Source organism: Eublepharis macularius, chromosome 14 (assembly GCF_028583425.1).
Source record: "Eublepharis macularius isolate TG4126 chromosome 14, MPM_Emac_v1.0, whole genome shotgun sequence".
Lineage (NCBI taxonomy): Eukaryota > Metazoa > Chordata > Lepidosauria > Squamata > Eublepharidae > Eublepharis > Eublepharis macularius.
In genome coordinates, this window is record NC_072803.1 from 19,327,403 (window position 1) to 19,349,672 (window position 22,270).

The 22,270-nt window shown below is 43.9% G+C and overlaps 2 protein-coding genes across 2 annotated transcripts; both read left to right on the forward strand.

The window, feature by feature from the left end:
* Positions 1 to 18: 18 nt before the first annotated feature.
* RPUSD4 (RNA pseudouridine synthase D4) lies at positions 19 to 10,716 on the forward strand. The gene is made up of 8 exons (XM_054997870.1): positions 19 to 190; positions 1,845 to 2,010; positions 3,728 to 3,929; positions 4,138 to 4,231; positions 4,847 to 4,997; positions 5,847 to 5,944; positions 6,789 to 6,994; positions 10,629 to 10,716. Exons 1-8 carry the CDS (start codon positions 32 to 34, stop codon positions 10,633 to 10,635), a joined length of 1,083 nt encoding a protein of 360 aa, XP_054853845.1. The 5' UTR covers positions 19 to 31; the 3' UTR covers positions 10,636 to 10,716.
* PANX3 (pannexin 3) lies at positions 10,381 to 20,723 on the forward strand. Its single transcript, XM_054997868.1, has 5 exons — positions 10,381 to 10,754; positions 14,893 to 15,035; positions 15,782 to 15,996; positions 17,516 to 18,180; positions 20,473 to 20,723. Exons 1-5 carry the CDS (start codon positions 10,574 to 10,576, stop codon positions 20,535 to 20,537), a joined length of 1,269 nt encoding a protein of 422 aa, XP_054853843.1. The 5' UTR covers positions 10,381 to 10,573; the 3' UTR covers positions 20,538 to 20,723.
* Positions 20,724 to 22,270: the final 1,547 nt, after the last annotated feature.

Here is a 22,270-nt window from a genome sequence, read left to right on the forward strand (position 1 = left end):
TCTCCAGCTCCCTGAAAGATTCCTGGACAAAATGGCGGCTCAGGGGAGCGTCTTGCGGCGCTTCGCTGTGAGAGCAGGCGGGCGGCGGCTTTTATCTCAGAGCCAGAGCGCAGCGGCCGCTCTCACCGCGGAACAACTGGCGGAGAAAGTACGCGCTCAGAAAAGGGAGCGGCAAAAAACACAACAAGAAGTGAGTTCCGTTAGAAACAGACGGTTGGGCGGCAAGGATGGCGGGGGATTCCGATTCTCCCAGCATACATCTAAAAGGAACTGAGACAAGGAAGGGACTACATTTCCCACCATGCGCTCTGCTGTAGAGACGTTGGGATTCCATCCATGAAGCGTGTTCTGTGCGTCCTGAAAGTTACTAAGGCTGCAATCCAAAACCCTTTAAAGTCCATATTAGAAGAGTGAAGCTGTACTAAGTTTCCAGTCTAAGCGCTGTTGTTATGGCTGAAGGGGAGGATAGGCAGCAACTAAGGTCCCCTCCATCTCGCCTATATTGAGAACTCCCAATGCGTTCATTTTTTTAAATTATCACCAGCGATGGAGGCAAGTGTGGTTACCCGTGTGGCATCAAGGCGCTTCTCGGTACCAAACATGCAGTAAATTTCATTTCACCCATGAAAGTACCTTGAGCCCCTCTTTTTTCTCTCTCTACCCCCACCCATTGCATACTCCTTAAAACTCTTCTGTATTTATCTGCTGAAATTGATGGCTTACAGATTAAAATACCAGGAAACACAAAGCAGCTTACAAAATATCACTCAACTCCACTTTTTCCCAACAACAACTCTGTGAGGTCGGGTAGGCTGATGAACTGGCTCAAGATCATGGCAGAGCAGGGATTTGAACCTGTGTCAAACATATCTCACTTGCAGAGAAGTTAGCCGTGTTAGTCTGTGGTAGCAAAATCAAAAAGAGTCCAGTAGCACCTTTAAGACTAACCAATTTTATTTTAGCATAAGCTTTCGGCATCTGACGAAGAGAACTTGATTCTCGAAAGCTTATGCTAAAATAAAATTGGTTAGTCTTAAAGGTGCTACTGGACTCTTTTTGATATCTCACTTGGACACTTTAATCATTATGCAATTCTGTCTTCTTTACTTCAAGCTTTCAGTGCAATCCTATGCAGAGTTACTCCAGTCTAAGCTCAATGAAATCATTGGGCTTAGAGAGTGGTGTAACTCTGCATTGGATTGCACTGTTTATGGTCCTTTGGGTTAAGACCAGAGGACTAAGGGGGTGGGGAGAATTATCTTATAATAGGACAACTGCTGTTGCAGTGTTATGTTTATACTATCAAACTAGAACTGCTGAAACAAGGGTTCAAATCCCTACTTGGCTGTGAACAACCCAATTTCACAGGCTTGTTGTGAAGCTCAAACTGAAGGGAGAATCCTGAATGCCACCTGAAACTCCTTGAAGAAAGGCAGGATAGAAATCTTATTATTAATGCTTCAAATATACCTTTTCATCTACACAATGTAAAGTTATTTTCTGTGTACTGGGTAGTGCCTTTCAAAGAGGTTTTTATGGTGTGGTGAAGAAATGGCTGTACATTTGCCATGTAGCATCGAGTTAGGCATTCTACAATGCAGTTTTGCATAGTTACACTGGCCTAAACCCAGTAGAATGAAGACTAACGGCCTGAAATTGTTTTTCCCTGCTGCATTTCTGGTAACGTGTTTATGGATTTGTTAGTCTACAGTATTCATGTAAATTTCTTTTTAACCAACATTCTTGTTATCTCTTGTATGTATATGCTTATTTTCTCTCTGATATGTACAGTGTCAGCAAAATCTACATAAGATTTCTCTCCTTTTCTCATTGGTTGTTCTCAGGTTCCAAAAGATCCAGTACTGAGGCGTGTACGAGAACTCATTCAGCTCACCCAACAGCTGCAGCGGGTTCATCCGAATGTGTTGGCCAAAGCACTCAAACAGGGGATGCTGTACCAGAATGAAGAGATTGTGGTGATTAATAAACCATATGGCCTCCCTGTACATGGTGAGAGAAATGCAATATTTACTAATTTCAATATCCTTATTAACACCCTTTTCTTCACTCAGTGCAGACAAAGTTGGGAGCGGGGGGAGAGCTACACATGTGCAACAGCAAAGAACCATCAAATTCACAAAATGCAGGTTACCTAAACACAAAACTACCAGCCATCAATCAGGGGGCAGGGTGGAGCAGGTGGAAACAACTCTGCCCTTGACTGAACCAGTCTTTTCCCAGGTAAACGCTCCTGGAAAACAGCATCCAGAAGTGGGAGGGAAGAAGCAGAGAAGGTGGTAAAAATTCTGCCCCTGATGGAAGCCAAGCAGGTGGCTACTATGTGAGCCAAAGCTCTTTATAGCAGGTTGGCAATTTCGAAGGGTCCCACTAGCCCAAATGTTTCTTTCTATTGTTTGAGCACATGGGCTTATATGTTATGATAAGAGCTTGTGCATGAAATTTCATCTTGCCTGTTTAGAGATCTGTACTGGGTCTTCAGTGCTTTAAATGGAAATTCATCCTGTGGCATTGGATCCCAGTTCCTGGTATTATTCAGAGAGCTCTGGTTATCAGACTGTTTTATTGGGTGGACTTGCCACTTAGTGCTGAGCATGTAGAAGGTCCCAGGTTTAACCCCTGGCAGCTCCAGGTAAAATATTCATGTAGTAGGCAATGCAAAAGATCTTTCCCTGAAAGCAGCTGTCCATCAGAGTACACCAGCTCTCCCCTCACCTTTGGGATGCTGCTAGACCAATGGTTTGCCCCAGTATAAAGTAGCTTCAAGTGCTGAAGGCTGCAGTCCCATACTTATATAGGAATAAATCCCATCAAAGCCAGTGGAACTTACTTCTGAGTAAATATGCATAGGACTAGACTGCATATTTCTGAAACTTCCTGGCCACTGGGCTTGAAAAAAACACTTCAGTAAGAAAAGTATTTCAGTTTTTAAAAAAGAACAATCATCTAACTGTACCATGCTGGAAAGCAGGGGCAAAATCAGGTGCTTCTCCTTGTCAGCACACTCTTGCTCCTTGACCACTGTTGCAACACTTTTAAGTAACTGCAGCAAGTGTTCCCGCTCCCTCTGGTCACACAAGAGGACTCCAGGATGCAGTGGTGAGAAGCTAGAGACAGGTGGTTCCATTCGCTGTGCATCGCTGATGGGAAGCTGAGCTGGAGATGTAACCTGGATTCATTAGCTGTTCAGTGGGGAGAAGTCCCTCCCTTTAGCACAGAACAGTTGATGAGGCCAGGGTATGCCTGGCTGGCTCTCCATCAGTTTTGAGAGGCCCCACAAACTGCTGTGGGGGACCCAGCAAGCTACTGGTAGATTGCAACCGATGGAGTAGTGACCCTTACTGGCCACTAGTCTGACTGTGTATAGGGCAGCTTCATATAAAGGTGCCTGGCAGGACACAGCTGGAGGCTTGAGAGTTTGTTGCTTTAACCTAGTACAGACTGTTCTTGTGTGATGGGCACTGTAAAAGATCTAATGTAGCTTAAAAAGCCCTGTAGGCAAGGACTGCCTCATATCTATGTTCTGCGTGCCACCCAAGTTTGTCTTTCAAATCATAATTCAAAACATGTTGACCCACCCGGCTTCATTTGTCTGGGATCCTCCTTCTTTTCTGCTGCAAAAATTGGTCAGTGTGATCACCTCAGAGGCAGCAACTGTCTCTCTTTTGAAAGTACATGACAAAGATTTGTTTCTGCTTTTCTTTCCCAGGTGGTCCTGGGGTTAAAACTTGCATCACAGATGTGCTGCCCATCCTGGCGAAGATGTTGGGTGGCATGAATGCCAAACCTCTGCATCTGTGTCACCGGCTAGACAAAGAGACAACAGGTGTGATGGTGCTGGCGCGGGACGAGGGCACTGCACACAAGATCCAGGAGTTCTTCAGAACCCGACAAGTGGAAAAGAAATACTGGTATGGGAAATCATAAGTGGCATTCAGCTAATTTTGTTCATGAGAAGCTCTAATATTCCATCAGCCACTGTGAGTCCCTGCAAGATGCAGCCATTTTGGGCACGGTGCCAATTGAGAGGGGAATCCTAGATCACACGTCCCTCTTACAAAGGATGCCGGTTGCCTCAGGCAGTGGGCTGAAGCATTTCGTTGTCTTTTATCTTGACAGGGCGATCAGCATTGGAACACCAGAGCCAGAAGATGGGCTGGTGGACATTCCCATTGTGGAGAAAGAAGTGGAGAGCCACCAGTCGCACTTCAAAGTGAGTTGCTTCCCATCAGCAATATCTTGCTTACTTTTACTAGGTTTTCGCATAAGAGTGTTTTCAGATCCTTCCCTTTGTTCCTGAGCACTGCAACATACATTTATTGCTCCAGTGAAACTAAACATCATGCATATTGGCATAGTTTTCCCAGATCCAGAAAACAGTTCATCACTCTTGAGTGCTTTTCAAGCCATATCATTTTGGCGTTGGACTATGAGAACTGGGCTAGTAGAATGGTGCATGGTTTTACCCTCAGTATCACACGGGGGAGAAAGTATCTCCAGGATGAGCCTTGGCCCCACCCAGGATGCTTTACAGCATCACATTGTCATGTTGAATGCATTGGTTTCATTGGCAAAGCCACCAGGGTCTCCTAGCAAGCTCCACCCAAGTCAGGTGATGTAAGGGAAGTGTGGGTGGGACTGTATATCTAGCAGGCCTAGGCCAGCCTGCCAGGTGAAAAACTCCCCATTCTTTTCCTCTTGACTGCAGTCTCTATATTTTATCTGCTGTGACCATGCCGAATGGTCTGGCATTGTTAGCAGCAGGAGGTAGTTGCTGAGTGATGTGCGGTTACATTCTGATGAACAGAGTTCTGTTTCTTTGCCCTAGATGACGCTTGCTCCAAACTATCGCATTTCCCATGAGAATGGGAAGACATACAAGGTACGCCAGCATAAAGATGCCCAGGTGGCGGTGACCCGCTACCGAGTTCTGAGTAGCTCTTCTTCTTGTTCCCTCCTTGAACTCCAACCAGTCACAGGTAAGGGCTCACATGGATCACTCTTTGGCAAGTGATTTTGGTACTGTTTCTTTGAAGGCATCGAAATATTAAATAACTGCTGTGAGTCAGACTTTTGGCACGAGGTATCTGGGAGCTTGGTGATTTTGATCTCAATTGCTGCTGCTTGTGATGTAATACAGAAGGCATATAGCAACCTTGAAACTTTCTGGTTGATTTTGGAATGTGTGTATTGCTCCTGTAGTTATACTGTACCTTTTTGATTATCCACATTTTTTCTGCTAGGATTGACACATGGCTGGATTAGCATCCTTCGCTCTAGCACAGGGGTCTCCAGCATGGTGGGCATCATGGCGCCCACTGACACCTTTCTGGGCACCCCGCAAGTGTTCTTAGAAAGTGGGTGGGGCCAGGTGGGTGTTTTGCCTAGCAGGGCTTCTGATTGGCCACTGGAGAGCTACTTGGTTGTGCAGATATTTTAAAAATTGCTTTAGCAATAACCTGTACAGCACAAGGATCTTCACTGAATTACTGTGTACGTATGCAAGGCATCCTGTTAAACATAGCTTCTGCCTGAAATATTGAAGGGTTACTCTTAGAGTTATGCATAACTTTACCCTCTGACATTTTGTAGTTAGCCCTGCATCCTGCAGCAGCAATTTTGTAGTTGCACCCACCACATTGTGTCAGAATTCTAAAGGTGCCTGGAGGCTCAAAAAGGTTGGAGACCTCTGCTTGAGAGGTAGGCAGTATGTGAACAGTTATATGAATTGAGTTGCTAAGAAATGATCAGGGAAGTATGCTTGGTTGTTAATGCTAAAGATGAGTCTTAAAGATTTCACTCACTTTCCCCTTTTGCTCCATATACAGGAGTAAAACATCAGCTCCGAGTCCACTTGGCCTATGGCTTGGGCTGTCCAGTCCTTGGAGACCACAAGTACTCACACTGGAGCAAGCTGGCACCACAGGTAAGAGAGACATGATGAGAGGAGCCATTGAGGATGGGATTAAACATCACTCTGTCTCAGCCACAGGGATGTAGGTCCTTTATGTCCTGGCATAGTCAGATTCTAGAATGCTTCCTGCCATGTTCATGTCTTGCTATTCTATTCCATTCTAAGATATCTGTTTTGCTACATTGTCATTATTTCCCTAAACTTACTAACTCTGAGCCAAGAGTACATTGTGGTCCGTTTCAAAACACATTCTGTCTAACTATCAAGCTCATGGCAGTCATGAAAGTTGAACCAGCAGAGTGCTGATTAAAAGCCCAACCACTTAATCACTGTGCTACAGCATGTCAGAGACCCGACATGAAAAGTCTGGCCAGCGAATCAAGACCTAGCCCAGAATGTGGTGTGTTATATTCTTGTTTTGTGTTTACTTACTAAAATGGCATTTTTATATTTTGCTTTGGGTCTCCATTGGGAATAAGGGGTGTGTGTGGCAATATTGAAAGACATATGCTCAGTTGGACTTAGTTCACAGTGGTATCACTCGTGGGATAGCTTTCAAAGGGGACTAGACAAATTCATCAAGGATACATGGCTCAGTATCCTCCATGTATTTGTACCATCAGTATTAGCGATGGTAACAAGAGAGAGCTTTCCATATTCAGAGGTGGCAGCAGGAAAGCTGTTGCCATCATTCCCCCCTTGTGGGCTTCCTAGCAGTATCTGGCTGACCATTGTAGGATACAGAATAATGGACAATTGAGCCTAATCCAGCAGAGCTCTTCTTGTGTCCTTAGAGGCAATTCTAATGCTGGCTAGTCAGTTAAATCACCACTCTTTTGCTTCATATTGTTAACAGAAGCTTCCCAAAGTTACGCTGAAGAGATTGGGTTTGGAACAGGTCAAAGCCCGTTACCTCCCTCTCCACCTACATGCCCGTGAGCTGACCCTGCCTGATGGAAATGGGAGTGAAGAGAAGAAAATCCATTTAGCCTGCAAACTACCCCGCTTCTTCTTTCAGTCCTTACGGCACTTGAAGCTGGAATTTCCAGAGATGGAGAATAAGTGAGAAATGATTTTTCTTGACATCCTCTTAATGTGTATTCTACAAAGCATTTGAGGTGACCAGATGTGGAATGGGAGACATTCTTCTTCCATAACCTGAAGCCACCTGGAAAATCTAGAGTTGATAATTCCAAGACCTGGATTTTGGATTGTCCACAAGGATAACTTGTGCTATGGAAATGACTGTCAGAAACCATCAAGATGAAAATCAAGAGGCATATGAAACCCAGCCCACTATAACTGATTATTCTTTTGAATAAATTATTTGCCATGTGCTGAGTGGGTGTGATCTAACTGAGGCAGAAAGAAATAGTTAGTAATTGCATATCGTTGCTAAAAGAGTTCCCAGGCCGCTTAATTCCAGCCTTTTTCTCAGGCCCAAAGATGGTTGTCTTTAAGAAGTGCAATAATGAAACTGTCTCCCCCCTACCCCTCCAAAACTGGCAGAAAAAACAGGGAGCTTTACTTTAGCTTCTAATGCAGCCTTGCACAACTTGTGACTGGCTGAGCTGAATGGTCCATTAGCAGTGAGGCTCAATAAATGTTCTGTCTTGTTAGTCTTCAACTACCAAAACGTGTATGAGAGGAAGGTGTCAAGTAGCCATGGGAACACTTGATTCAGTGAGGTGGTGGCAAGGAAGGGTTCCCCTTTCCCCCACACCATATTTCTGATGCAAGTTCTCCTCCCCACTTCTTGCTGTTTGCTGTTGGCATAGCACTTCCGAGTAGTAGATTTGTATTGGATAGATGCTTTTCCCTAGCACCAATCCTTCTCCCCACAATCCTGGCTGCTGGTTTCTTTAATCTTAGATCTCCTGCCTTCTTATCTAATTGTAACCTGAGCTATGACTTAAAACAAAAAGCTGGCTGTCTCACAGGTGGCTGGAATTAGTCTGTTCCATGTGCCAACAACATTGCTTATAATTTATAAAAGGATTTGCTTTTGAGACTGTGGGTACATTGCTATGGAGAACCACAAGTGGCTCTGGATTCTTAAAATATATACATGTGGTCTGTGGTGGGGGAATGTTGCTCTCACACTGAAAGTACAGTATCTGCTAATTTGCAAAATACACTGAGTAATTCAGTTCCACTTTGGATGGAGGGGCCTTTTCTCCTCAAGCAACAGAGTGATTGCTGTACCATCTTCCATCAGGACTTGATGCTTGTGTTTCCCCCCAAGCCTGGTGCTGTAAAATACTAAAAACTCCAACCAAACTAAAACTCCACACTGCCTGCTTTCTCTTAATCTGAAGTTCTAATGTCACTTGCTAGAAAGAAGCAGTGGCTTACACTTGACACCTGTGTTGTATGTGCTTTGCACGCTTCTTTCTGCAAATCTTCATTTCTTTTTTCCTATTGTGATAAGGATTGCGGCAAGGCTCATACGGGTACGAATATTGCAGATGGTTCTGTGCTTGGACTAGGTGGTCTCTAGGTTTCTTTGTGACCCGGATTTTGCGGACGGCAAGTTGTTCAGTGAAAACCTTGTTGGATGAGGAGGTACCTTATATGGAAAAATATTGAGGATAAGGCAAACAAGATAGTGGAAAAGAGGAATGCAACTGCTGCTCCCAAATAGACAAATGAGTGCAAGCAAGCAAGCTAGATCCTAAGAATCCATAGATGAAATATTGGATACAAATGAATTGGCATGTAGTATTTACCTTGCTTTGCCACAAGCTGGGGAAATCTCTGGCACAGACAATGCAACTAAATCACTGGCAGACTGAGAAGACTTACTAGTAGGAAGCATGAACCACCTTCCTCATGGCAGTTGATAGTTTCCAGAACTCCACATCTTTTAGCCAGTAGAAGAAATATAGGAGGGTGTATATGTATGGTTTTCTGGCAAAAGAACTGTAGGCTCTACAGTGCGTTGGAGGTGTTGGTATCAGAATCAGAACCTTAAGAATTCTCAGCCTTCACCTGTATAAACCAGTCACGATCCAGTCCAAGCCCTGGAGTGTGCAGTCTTCCTCGCAAGCAGGAAGGAGATCAACAAGACTGAACTCCACATAGGAGATAAAAAGATTCAGAGGAGTGCTAGAATAGACTGCAAAGATGGGCTTAGAAGTCAGGGTTTGTTCAGATCTCCAGAGAAGGAGCTGTACATGATTTTGGTGCTTTCCAGTTCCAATTTGCGGGGTAGAGCAGGAATTGTCCCTGGGAAAAGGCACGTGCTTGCTGTGTGTCTGGCCTGAAGGCAGCTGTTCGGTTTGTGTTAGCCATTGGTCTGCCTCTTGGTTGCATGGAACTTTACAGGTGGAAACTCCTCAACAGGTGATTGCAAGTGGTGAAATGATGCCTCTTTTAATCAGCGCCATCTGGATGCAGCCTCAGAGAAACGGTTAAGATGCTGCACCTTGCTCCGGGTTGAATGCCATTTGCACCTCAAGCAGCATTACAGAACTGGGGGTGCCTAAATCCTGCTGGCTCTGTCCCATTGTCTGCACAGGTGTGCTCTGTTCTTTCAGCCTGTCTGTCTTCTCTTTCCAATGTTTTGTTACTGGAAAATACATATTTCTTTGCTATTTGCTACATTTCACATGGGAGGCTGACTGGACATTGCAGCCATACACTGTTCCCAACAATATGAATATTTTACTTCATCCATCTGTAGATGAAATGAGGGAAGCAAATAAAAAGAAAAATGCAAGTGGGTTGGTTCAGATGTTTGCATATACTGCTTATCCAGAGATACCTTAACTGTTTGCATATACTGCCGTGGTCCACAATGTGAAATTAAAATATCTCAGCTTCTGACATGCCATGCAGTGTTTTTACAAGTAAAATGCTGGATACGTTTATTTAAAGAAACTTGCTTTTGTCTAGTTTGATGCCTAGGCAGTTACCTAATTTACTTATATGGTCAGGCTGGCCCTGGTTTGTTAGTGTCCTTATTGCAAATGTGTGTTCTTTATCCTTGAATTCTGTCTCCCACTTACCTGCATTAGATTGTCTGGTAAAGAGCTGGAGCGAACAAAATAGGTCTTGATTACCATGAAAGAGCTTTGCCAATCCCACCACAAGCACCAGGGGGACCCATCTGGCTAAAGATAGTCTCGGCACCCATGTCAGATTCTGAGTGCACCCCACCCTCTGCTCTGCATATGAGAGCTAGGCCTATAATTCCTCATTAACCAGCCCTCCCCCAAATTCTATCATTCCTGGAGGTACAAACAAAACCGCACCCCTTACAAAGGGCTGCTTGAAATACATCTGCTTATGAAAGAGGGATGTAAAACCACAAAGGCCCAGCCTTGCCTTGCTATGCCTGTGGCGGGCTGAGGAATATGGTGTGGCCAGCAATCACAATGCCGCTCTGCTTGTTGCCCTATTTCTGGGACCGATGATAGCGATTGCCTTGTGGGAGAAGGATTGCCTTGTAATTACAATTTGGTTTAGCGAACAGCCAAGGCTGTTATTTTACAACTGTCCAGGATTTCATGTTCTACAAATGAAGCTTTCGGTTCAACAGACAACATCAAGCTGGCTGTTGCTTAGATGCTATTTGAGAGCCAACTGCAGTAGCAGCTGCCTCTTTGCTTCTCTGAGCTTGAACCATCCCAAGCAATCATGTCTATCGCGCACACCGCTGGCGAGTACATGCTCTCGGATGCTTTGCTTCCAGACCCTAAAGGCTCCAGGGCTAAAGGACTTCGCTTGGAGTTATCGTGCGACCGCATTGTGAAGTTTGTCACAGTGGGCTTACCTCTCTTCCTGGTGTCCCTGGCATTTGCACGGGAATTTTCCGCTGGTATGTTAATTTGTTCTTTTTTAAATCTTTCCATAATGGGTTGCTAACTACATTACCTAGTTTTTAACCTGTCTTCCCCATCTTTTAACAAGAATTTGAGAACTGATTCACCCTGCTCTATTGCCAGGCTTAAAGTCAGAATAATTCTTGGCATATTTTGATGTCAACTTTCCAGAAGTTCTTTGAGAACTCAAATACTTGCTGGATATTTATCAAATATTTGATATCCATATGTGTATGTGACATGTTATGATGATTGATTTCAATGTCTGTTAAGTGACAGCATTTGATGAATGTTATTGGCGGCTTATGGGATTTCATATCTGATGCCTGCCAAAAACCACTGAGAGATGCCAGCAAGCCTAAAGCATTCAAATTTCAAACTCCTAATATATTCAGAAAATTTGAATTTCATTCAAACTTGAAATTTTCGCACTCCATATTTGAAATGAAATGTAAACTTCTTAGCAAATGGGTGAAGTTATTTATGTGGTAGTAGGTAAGAATGTATGTTATATAAATGTTCAGCCTACCCCATTTTTAAGACTCAAGTTTAGTTTGAAAGTAGGACACCCATTACAATCAGATCCAAACATTTGTCCGTGGAGTTACTCTCAGATTCATACAAGGTTCAGCAGCACAATCTTGCAAGTATTTAGTACTATGAAGTCCCATGGCTTTCACTGAGGACCCATTACAGCCAGATCCTCTGCCTACCTGGAAATAAGGTGTTCGGTGGAGTTTACTTTCCAGCAAGCATGCATAGGATAAAACCTGAATCCCATGCTTGACATCAGAGGATTTTTAAGTGCTGCGTTTTGGTTGAATTGTGCTGTTCACAGAAAATCTGTAGGTATATATTGCTGGAAACATTTGCAAAATCAAAAGCTGCCTGCCCAACAAGGTGTGATGTTTCTCCTAGGCCCTTTGATGCAGCTGAAATAAGCCCTAGCAAAGCCCATTAAGGGTTAAAAGGAGAGAGTACCAAGTTGGACCAGCAGCTGCCATGTCTGTTAATCTCTCCAGTGTTCTCACTTGGGTCTGTGGCAATGTGGACTGATGTGCATGTGGCTTTGCATATTCCTGTCTGAATGGTGTTGGGGCTGTATTCAATTGCCATCCTGCCTCAGGAATTCATGTCTGGAGAGAGAATGCCTGTTTGTGGTCGGGGTGGATCCAGAGCAAATAAACCAAGCAGTTTCTCTGGCTTGTCCTGATTCAGCAGGATCCACCTTTGGGGTTTCTTAAAGGTTTTAGTTTGAGGACACAGCTAAAATAGTACACAGTGGTTAGTAAATAATACTGGTGTTTCTGTAGCACTGCTAGAGTACAGGGATCGAGCTTGTGATGCTTGGTTAAAACGGGATAAAAATAATGAAAATGGAAATGGCGAGTTTTAAAAAATGATTAAAAACACTGGCCTAAGTTGTTTTTTTAAAAAAAGAACTTAATGTGTTTCAAAATTTCAAATTAGAACATTGGTATTATATTAAAGCTGGCAAGTGTGTGTGCAGGTATAATTTTTGTGTCTCGCTGAAATCTAGCCATCATGCTACATGCGTTGACATACCATCTGCTTTAAAAATGACTGAGTTTACATTTGTGATACCTTTGAACATAATAAAATTGGACACATGCTTCATTTACACCATACTGTTCACCTCTCTTTCTCTGACGGCCAGTACATGCATTTTGGATGCCATGTAGATGCCACTTTTAATCATGCCACGTGGCTGTGGCAGCCAGGTGGTGAGCGGTTCTGGTGTAGCAGCATGCCACATGGCTCAAATGATGGACCATGGATAATGCTCATGAATAATGACAATCACTAAGGATCAGGGTAGACATGAGCGATCCAGTCTCTGAATTGTGGACAAGATACTGGTAGTAGTCTGCTTGTGAGTGTTTGCCTAAAGGGCCTGTAAGTCTGCCCCGACCTCCGCCATATTTAATAGCTGTTTGATAGCTGCCTGTGATATAACAGGACCCCTGAATTAATGCAGCCTGATCTGCAGCAGGGGGAATTCCAGCCAGAGTTGCTGAGTCCCGCCCGGGAGATCAAGCATGAATAGAACATTCATGCAAATGCAGAGTGACCTTGGTTATTGTATTTACGGCCTTCCCAGCTATGAGCATTAGCTGTGATAAGACAGGGTCTCGTTGTGTCACCCCATTTAGCACATTCCAATGCCCTCCTTCCGTGATGAAATCCTCACCCTAAGATCAAGGAGCAATCAATCAGCACTGATAAGTTTATAATTTGTTCCTGGGAAGCTGTCATCCCTATCTAAATTAATCAACTCAGCTCCAGGGAGATTCATTAGCAAACTCTCCCTTTGTGAGGCAGCAGGAGAGACTTTGCATTCCCTTTCACACACCCCAGCAGCAGGTAAGCAAAGTAATTAAACCTTTGTAATACCCAGGAACTGACTTTTAGGGTCTTTGTTCCAGTGGCTGAGGGGGCTCCCCAGCCTCAGGACACATTTTGCCCACAGATTTGCCCCAGGGATCTTGCCCCATTCAAACTGCACACGCTTACTGGGTCCAAGTGCTGCTCCCTTGGGGCCACTTCCCTAAGTCTCTGGCCAAGAACTCTGGATGTTTGAAGCTCTCTTCCTCTGTGGACTACTCTACTCTCAGAGAATGGAAAATATACTTCCCCCCTCCCTCACTCTATTCCAGTTTCTGGCTAGCTTCCTAGGACTGTGTTTGTGTACCAACCATTTTTAATTGCCTCTTGTGTGTACATTGGTTTTCCCTCTTTAAATAAAAATACTTTTTGACCTTAAAAGCACCAAGTCTTGTCTGCTACCTTGGGGAAAGGACCCGTAAATACTGGTGGAGTTATCCCATAGTTACCCTTCTCACATAGCCTTGCTCTTTGCTGCTAATTCCCCTTTTACTCACAAGGAGCCCTATTCCAGGTAACAGGCCTGGGAATAGGAGTAGACCATATCCTGCTCACTGGAATCTTGCAGAACAGCTGCAGAGAAGTGCCTTAGTTTGCTACCACGCTGCTTACTTAAGTTATTTATATCTCACACTCTTGGTCAAGTTGGCTTTTGTGGTAGCTAACAATAAAATCAGTTTTTAAAAAAGTACACTGAGATAAAATTACTTAAACACAATTATAAAATCCTGAAGAGTTAGTACTCCTTACAATACTGACTGCGTAATTTAAACAGGGAGCATGAAGTGCCTTAAAACCAGCCCTTTGGAAACATTAAAAACTGGTGGAAATATATCCATCAATAAAAAGCATCAAAGAGAAAAACATGGCTAGCATCAAGGGTAGGCTTAGAGGGGAAGGCACCACGGTCTGTAGTCTAGCAGGGAGGCTACCATCAATCAGAGATGCTCCTACCAGTGATAGGAGATTGCCCAGTATTGCAGAGACCTCTAGGGCAAACTCCCGTTTTATTCTGAGAGCAGTAACTGTGGAGAGAGCGCCTTTAAGCCTTGTTGGTTCTCATAGGGCTTAAAAGGGTCTGAAGGTATTGTGTTCTACTTCTTCTCTAGAGTGGCAGCTGGTACCCATTGGGGTTGGTGAGGCAGAGTAGTGAACAGTAGATGGAGTTAGAGCCTATTCTGGTTTTGTCCCCATTCTACTCCCTTGCAATGATACTAAAACATTTAAGCACAATTTAATGTGTAATCCACGTGTCAGGACGCAGGTTCCCAATCTGACTCAAGGCTGTATGTTCAAGCAAGGGATGGGGCACAGGCAGGGTTGCTAGCTTCAGACTGGGAAAATCCTGAAGATTTTTGCGGTGGAGCCTGGGAAGGGCAAGGTTTGGGGAGGTGGGACCGTGGTGGGCTATAATGCCTTTGATTCCACCCTCGGAAACTGCTGTTTTCTCCAGGGGTGCTGATCTTGCCCTCCAGAGATCAGTTGAAATTCCAGAACTCCAGGCGCCACCTAGAGGTAGGAGGTAAAATAATAGTAGTGGGAAAAGAGGCGTTTGCTTTGCCTTTGCCACCATTAATAATGTCTACAGGATAAGTCTATAGACTTATCCTTGGACAGCCTCACAGCAGTTTTCTGTAAGGTTCCAGTGGATGAAGCAGATAGGTGTGGTACTAATGGAGACCATGCTTGAGGTTTACAGCTTCATGTCCATTTTGCCTTCTATTTCAGGCTCTCAAATCAGCTGCTTCTCTCCTGGCAACTTCACAGGGAAGCAGTCTGCCTATGTTGACGCCGTGTGCTGGGATTCCTTGCTTCACTATGAATTAGGTCCTACAGGAGACTCAAGATCCAGTTTCCTCTGGGTCCTCAAGGTATTTTTGTGCTTCCAAAAGAAAAGGTTTTGGAGACATCTAGATGATAGACAGCCTGTTGTTCAATGTGTATTCCAAAAGCCTGACTTTTAGGAGACCTTGAAACCCAGATGTAGGTCAGTATTCAGGTGGGAACTCACTAGTACACCCCTTTCTCTTGCAATGTGATGCTTGTGAACTGTTCTGCAAGCATAGAACATTCATATTTCTCAAACAGAGAAAGGCACATTCCCTTTTTTCCTTTTGTTGTATGTTGAGCAGGAACTATGCATAACAGAGGTGTAAGTAGCCCGTTTTTCTTCCATCACCATTTATTTATAACATCTAGCGTGTTGACCTGTGTCACTTGTTGCAGGACTTAAGCATCGCTTCTGCAGATTTGGTACAAAATCCTAACACAGGGTCCTGTTCCTCGATCCCATCCCCATTGTATGAATCATGAAAGAAAAATATCAGTAGACCTGATGATGATGATAAATTTCCAGCCCAAACTGGGCCCTCAGGACCTCTGGTTCCTCATAAAGTGTACTCATCCCTCCCACACACCCCCCAGGGCCTGCCATCCCGAATACATTTCTTAGCACATTTTGAGTTAAGTTTTCTGAGGTTCTATTATTTATATGTGCAGTGAGGGGACCAGTTCTCATTCTCTGTGACTCATCTATGCACAGCACTTCTTTGGGCGAATTGATCTCAGAAGCTAACAGTTGCATTAACAATCCTTCTATGTGACCCCCTCCCTCCAGGTCTTTCCATATTCGTTGCTGGTTATTGCAGTTGTCATGTACCTACCCTACCTGCTCTGGAGATACGCTGCTGCCCCGTCTCTTAACTGTGACCTCTTCTTCATCATTGATGAACTGGATAAATCCTACAACCGTTCCATCCGCTTGGTGCAGCATATGGTGAAACTGCAGCAGACGGGCACTGATCCTGAGGAATTATGGGAGGAATATGACAAGTAAGCTTGACCTGGAGTTCAAGAGTTTCCCTGGTAGTCAGCTGTTCTCATGATCTCTGTTCTTTCTTGATTTTCAATCTGCCTCCCGACCAAAACATTTACAGAATTTGCCTCCCCATGTCACGCAGTTGTCTTGGATGTCCTGTAAACTGTCCCTTTAGCCTATAATGAAACTTAGCCAGTGGCACTGTTCCCTGACTGTCTGCAAATCCTTTGACTCTTTTTGTAATCAACAGCCCCACTTTACCTCAATTTCTTTACCAACAAAAGCTTAGTTCCATTTGGTAAACTTGTATCTGGGCTATATTACTTCATCAGACTGCTAGAAGGAGGCTCAGATGAGCAAATGCACATCCGTATAAAACAAGCCCTTCAATTAGAACATTATAACATCTCAGGGTGAGGCTGGGCGTAAAACCCTTCTCTCTTGCATTTAGTTATCGGCAGGCATGCGTATTTTTGGTTAGAAGAGCATTCAATCACATAAAAGCCCAAGTCCAGTCAGAAGTGAAACAACCCAGATGTAGCTTTAAGAACGAGGCCTTATTCTTCATAATAGCATGTCTAAGCCCTGACCCTAAGCCCTGACTAGGATGGCCCAGGCTAGCCTATCACATCAGGTGTTAAAAACTAAGCAGTATCAGTCCTGGGCACCATTTGGATGGGAGGCAAACGAGGAAATGCAGGGTCAGGCAGGCAATGGCAAACCACCTCTGTCTGTTGCCTTGAAAACCCTGTGGGGTTGCCATAAGTCAGCTGCAACTTGATGGCACTTTATACACAGAGATGACATGTCTAAACATGCTAACTGTTTTAAAGACAGCCTGAGCAGAAACAATGGTAACCTTTCAGTTTGCTTCTTGGCATATAACTCCAGCAACCTGGGTCATGTAAACTCATCTGGACACGGCCACCCCCATACAGCTCAGTGGCTGCATGGTTTACATACACTGGAGTAAGATGTTAGATTTATTTGTATGCCATTCTTCTTCTAAGGAGGTCAGTACAGCATTCATGGTCCCCACCTCCCACCCCGGCACCCTGTGAATTAGGGTAAGACAAGAGAAAAAGGACTAGCATAAGGTCATCCAGAGAATTTCAGGACAAGCTAGGATTTGAACCCTGTCTCCTCCAGTCCAAGACTTTAACCACTGCACAATGATAGCTGTCAATATACTTCCATTTCTGTGGGAAATAAAGAATTAAGACATGCTGATGCACTAATGTTGGCTGTATAACCAGCTTGTGGGTTGGCTGCCTGGAGGGTGTCATACAAACTGAATCAGCAGATGGTGAGCTATGCACGGTTCTCCCCTCCCTTGTTTTATCTTCCTAGCAGCTCAGCTAAGCTAAGATGAGGGAGAGAGATAAAGAGACTGTAATTGGCCTAAAATAATCCTTGATGACTTGAATCTGTGTCTGCCAGGGCCTAGTCTAACATTGCACTGACTCTCCTATCCATTAAAAGTTGGAGCTCTACTATTGTAACACTGATCAGCCTTGTTGCTTTTCTCCCAAGGGCTCGTAGCGAACGCTATTTTGAGTTCCCTCTGTTGGAGAGATACCTCACTTGCAAGCAGCGCTCCTACTACCTTGTCAGCATCTACGTGCTGAGGAACCTCCTCCTCCTGTTTCTCCTGGCTGTCACTTGTCTCTACTTGGGATATTGCCATGCACGTGTATTTTTCAAAGATGAGTTCAGCTGCCCAATAAAGACGGGACTCCTAAAAGACGAGCCTCACATCCCGGACGTCATTCCTTGCAAACTGGTTTTCTTCTCCGTTTTTCAGCTGACCAGCATCTGCATTGGAGGGGTATACGTCCTCCTGGGGCCAGTTATAATCTACCACTTGCTTCAGCTGTGCCAGTGGGACAAGCGACTTTTGGCCATTTATGAGATGCTCCCAGCTTTCGACCTGCTCAGCAGGAAGATGCTGACCTGCCCTCTAAATGACCTAAATATCATACTGCTGTTCCTGCGAGCCAATATCTCTGAAGTCAAGTCCTTCAGCAGGCTGAGTGTGTTGTGCACCCTGAGGGATGTCACTGCAGACAAGGAAAACATTGACACTGTAGTAGATTTCATGACCCTCCTTGCAGGCCTGGAGATGTCCAAGCCTAAACACCATTTCTGCTCATCAGGCACGGATGGAAACCCACCTCATTCCAACAGTGAATTTGTGGGTAAGTAGTATTAGGAGAGAGCAAAAGGTTTCCCATTTTTGTGGATGGTGCCCCCAAATTCAACATCCATCCCTTCTATTACATTTTTAATCTCATCCACCCTCCAAGGAACATCCATGTCTCTTCCCTGTATCTTCAAAACAATCCTATGAAGTAGGTTAGGGCAAAGGGGAGTGTCTGGGTTAAGTTAATCTGGCCAGTTTCATGGCAAGGATTTGAACCGCGTGTCCCCAGTCCTAGACCAACCATTACACTACTCTGGCTCACAATTGTGCTATCCACACCTTTTTCCCTCCTCTTTTTTCTCTAGTATTACGGTGTTTCCCTGTGTCAAAATTTGGATTGCCTCTTTACTTAGTTGCTGAACAGATCTCTGCATTAGTGTTGCACTGCATTGTAATCCCTGATTTTAAACCAATAGGGGGAATACACACAATGACCCATTTGTGGGTTGCACGTTTTCTAATTCTGCTGTCTACAAGTCCTATCCTTGATCTCCCCGTTCTTATCCCAGTTAGAATATGAAGCATCTTTACACTCAAGTGTTCAGTTCAACTGTTGTGCTACACAAGAGTTATGTACTATTGCAGAATCTAGTAGCTTATAATAGATCACGCCCCCCCCTCTAGTGTTACATGTACAAGGGGCCTCTGGGTAGATGAGGTCCTTCTACCATTACAAAAAGTTATGGAAACTTAGTTTGCAAGGCAAAAGCCAAGGCCATATGGTGAGTGTTGTCTCTGTATCTCCAGAGAAAAAGATGTTTCCATTCCAAGTCAGCTCCAGGGCTATGTGCTGCAAAGCACAGAACAGCAGCACAAGCCTTGGAAACAACAAAGCCCAAGATAGCAGATCCATCACCTGCAAGGAGATTCACAACATGGGAGAGATCCTTTCTACAGAAAAAGCCAGTTCTTCCACTGAATACAGGCGGTGTAAGGAAGTTTCTCTCAAAATATTTTGAGACCTCTTCCTAAATTCATTCTCATTTCATGGCCTCCCACCTCAGCACCAACCATCTGTTTCACAGATGATTGTGCAAAGACCCTTACTTGCATTGCAGCCACCCAGAAGGATCTGTGAATGTTGGAACTAAGCCTGCACTGGCTCTAGAAGACAACAGAGTATGAGGAACTCCCTAATAAACCCATGCACAGGGAAATATCAGCGGATCGAGGCAGCAGCTAGACTTCCTATGCCAGGCTGAGAGGTTTATGTTCTTATAAAACGGAGTACACACATCTATGGAAGCAAGATTCATCAGTGGCTACTAGCCAAGATGGCTAAATATAGTCTCCATGTTCAAAGGGAAATACGATGCTGAACTCATTGGTCTGATCCACCTGAGCTCTCATGTTCCTTTGTTAGGGCAATGGAAAAGCAATGATCTCAAAAATCCAATGAGGGTTGACTTTCAAGGGTCATTCACCCCTTTTGCACTCTGGCTGGTACAAAGAAAAAGTTTTTACCTTTGTCAAGCCAGCCCCACGCCCCAACCCCCATTTGGGAACTACCAATGGAGTACAGAATAATTTCTCTCCTGCAGCAGCTTTTAGCAGGAGAGAGCTGACTGGGTTGTGAATAAGTATGGGTTTGACAACACAGAGCTGTAAAGCTCAAGCCCTGAAATATTTATTTGCTGCTGAGATTCTACCACCAGCACAGCAAATGCTGTCTGAGGAAAATGTGCCCACCAAGATATTTAGCTAGAGGAGTTGGTCCTTTTCAAGGCAGATCTCTGTGGTGAGACCCTTGTCCATAGTAGGGTGTACGCTCCAAACAGGCCTTAGCCTAGAAGTAAAGGATTTTGAAGTTATTTCTAGCTGCCTCTTTTACTATTGAAAATGTACCAAAGGATATTTATGCCACAAACATTACTAAAAACAACAAATACAGTAAAAAACCACACCCAGAACAACATAATCAGCAGCAGCTTAAAAGCGCGTACGCGCATGCACGCTTCTCTGAAACAGAATAGTTGCCACAAGCACCTGGAAAGGGGAAAGGGAGGACATGACAAGCCTCCTCTGGCAAGGAATCCCACGGGTTGGGGGCCACACATTCCTGCAGACCTGCCAACTTCTGTTAGCGCTGGTACATAAGCCTGGCACCAGTGGTGGATCTCAGAGCACCCTGTCTTTGTGCTAATGGCTATGAGAGCCTCCTTGTCTGTCCGTCTGTCTGTGTGTCTCTCTCTCTCACACACACACTTTATGTGCTACTTCAAGTACCCACGGACTGGCTGTCTACAAGACAGCATAATTTTAACATCTGAATCTTTCTTGTGCCTAGAAATAAAGCCTACCTATGAAGCTAAAGAAAATTGCAACAGCACGCCATCTTTGACCCCAGTTTGACTCGAAGGAGCAGCAGTCAGCAAAACGAACTGGACAAGTGAACAGTGCTGGAGTGCAGAAGAGGACAGCCAAACAACCCAGTACTAAATGCTGGACTGGTACAGCAGTCTAAAAACACTGTCCTAACTTGTTTACTGGCTACCAAATCCATAGCATTTAATGTTAAAAAATTGAGAGAAAAGGTAACTGCTTTTAACATGGTTTTTATTTTGAGGGTTCAATGTTCTCACAATATTAGGGCTGTCACTTTATTTGCAGTATGGTCTTGGACATGTAATAGCTTCCTGCAAGAAGATATTCAACAGGTACAGGTTTCCTAACATAGAAGAATTATGACAAACATGATTTCCCTGTTCAGTTTCTGTCACAAATGTTAAATGGGGGTGGGGAAATGGCAACCCCAAATTTTGGGCAAAGGTTAAACACCATCCCCTCCCTTTATCTTCATTTTCTTATGCTCTATCAAATTTCATATGCGTCAATTTAAAACAGGTCCCTTTGCTTGTTTCAGACATGAGAACCATGCTGCAAACCAGCAGACAGCAGCATAACTGGAAACAGTTTGTAAAGGAAACAGCCATAGTCAAGCGCCTGGGTTCAGATTCTGGTGTCTCCAAATAAAGGATCTTAGGTAGTAGGTGCTGGGGAATGCCTTTCTCTGCCCCAGACCTTGGAGAGCTGCTGCCAGGCACAGTAGAAACCACTGAGCTCAATAGGCCAACACTATGGCAAGGGCAGCTTCATGTATGTTCCAGCCTGAGCTCTAATCTACAGCTGGTTTTTACTACCATAATAAATCAAGACTCACTAGTTCATCCTCTTTTTTCTTTTTCTTTTTACTTTTCACTAATGGCTTTTAGGAATGTACAAGACATGTTTTTTTTAAAAGTCCCCAAAGATCATTTTAATCTTTAGTATCAAGAGAAAGATCATTAACTTTGGCGAAACAGAAACTCTCAACTGGCGACTCTTAAATTATAAAGGCTCTTACCTCATACAACTGAAATAAATTATGCAAACTCGCACAAATTGCACAGCAGCTGTTACGGTGGTTTCTAAGGGTGTTTTGTTTTTCCATTCACCACTTCTTATGAGAGGACAGGGCAGATGATGCTTCGCACCAATCACTTCAAATTTTTTGTACTGAGCTTTTGTAGTTTGTATGGGATCTTAAATTCACATTGTGAGTTCTCGGCTGTGCAGATTACCAGACAGGACGGATTAGATTTAAATCATTGTAGTTTAAATCAATGATGTAAGCCAAGTTTCTAATACATATATTTTCCAATCAAGCATGTATTGGTTTCTATAAGAACGAAAACAATGTGTTTATTAAATACAGCTTTTATACTACCCAGGAGATTATTCCAAAATTTCTGGGCATACAGCCCAGCTGCCTTTTACGGTATAGAATATATATTTACTTAGACAGGGAGCAATTAGGAAATTAAGGATTTCTGCCTAGTATTCTCTCTACACTTCTAAGGACACTAAGCAAGAGTAGTTATGAAAAGGCTAATTACCCAGTACTTTCCAGAATCATAGGAAGGTAACCGTCTTTCAGCAGATTTTTTTAAAAGAATGTATAGATTAACATGTTTATTTTAAAATGAAATCTACATTGAATGCAGATTTAAGGGACATTTAATGCAACCAACAGTTTTTTAAAAGTTGAAATTCTGTTTAAGAGACAAAGTGGATGAAACACAGATTTCCCCCCCCCCCAAACCTTT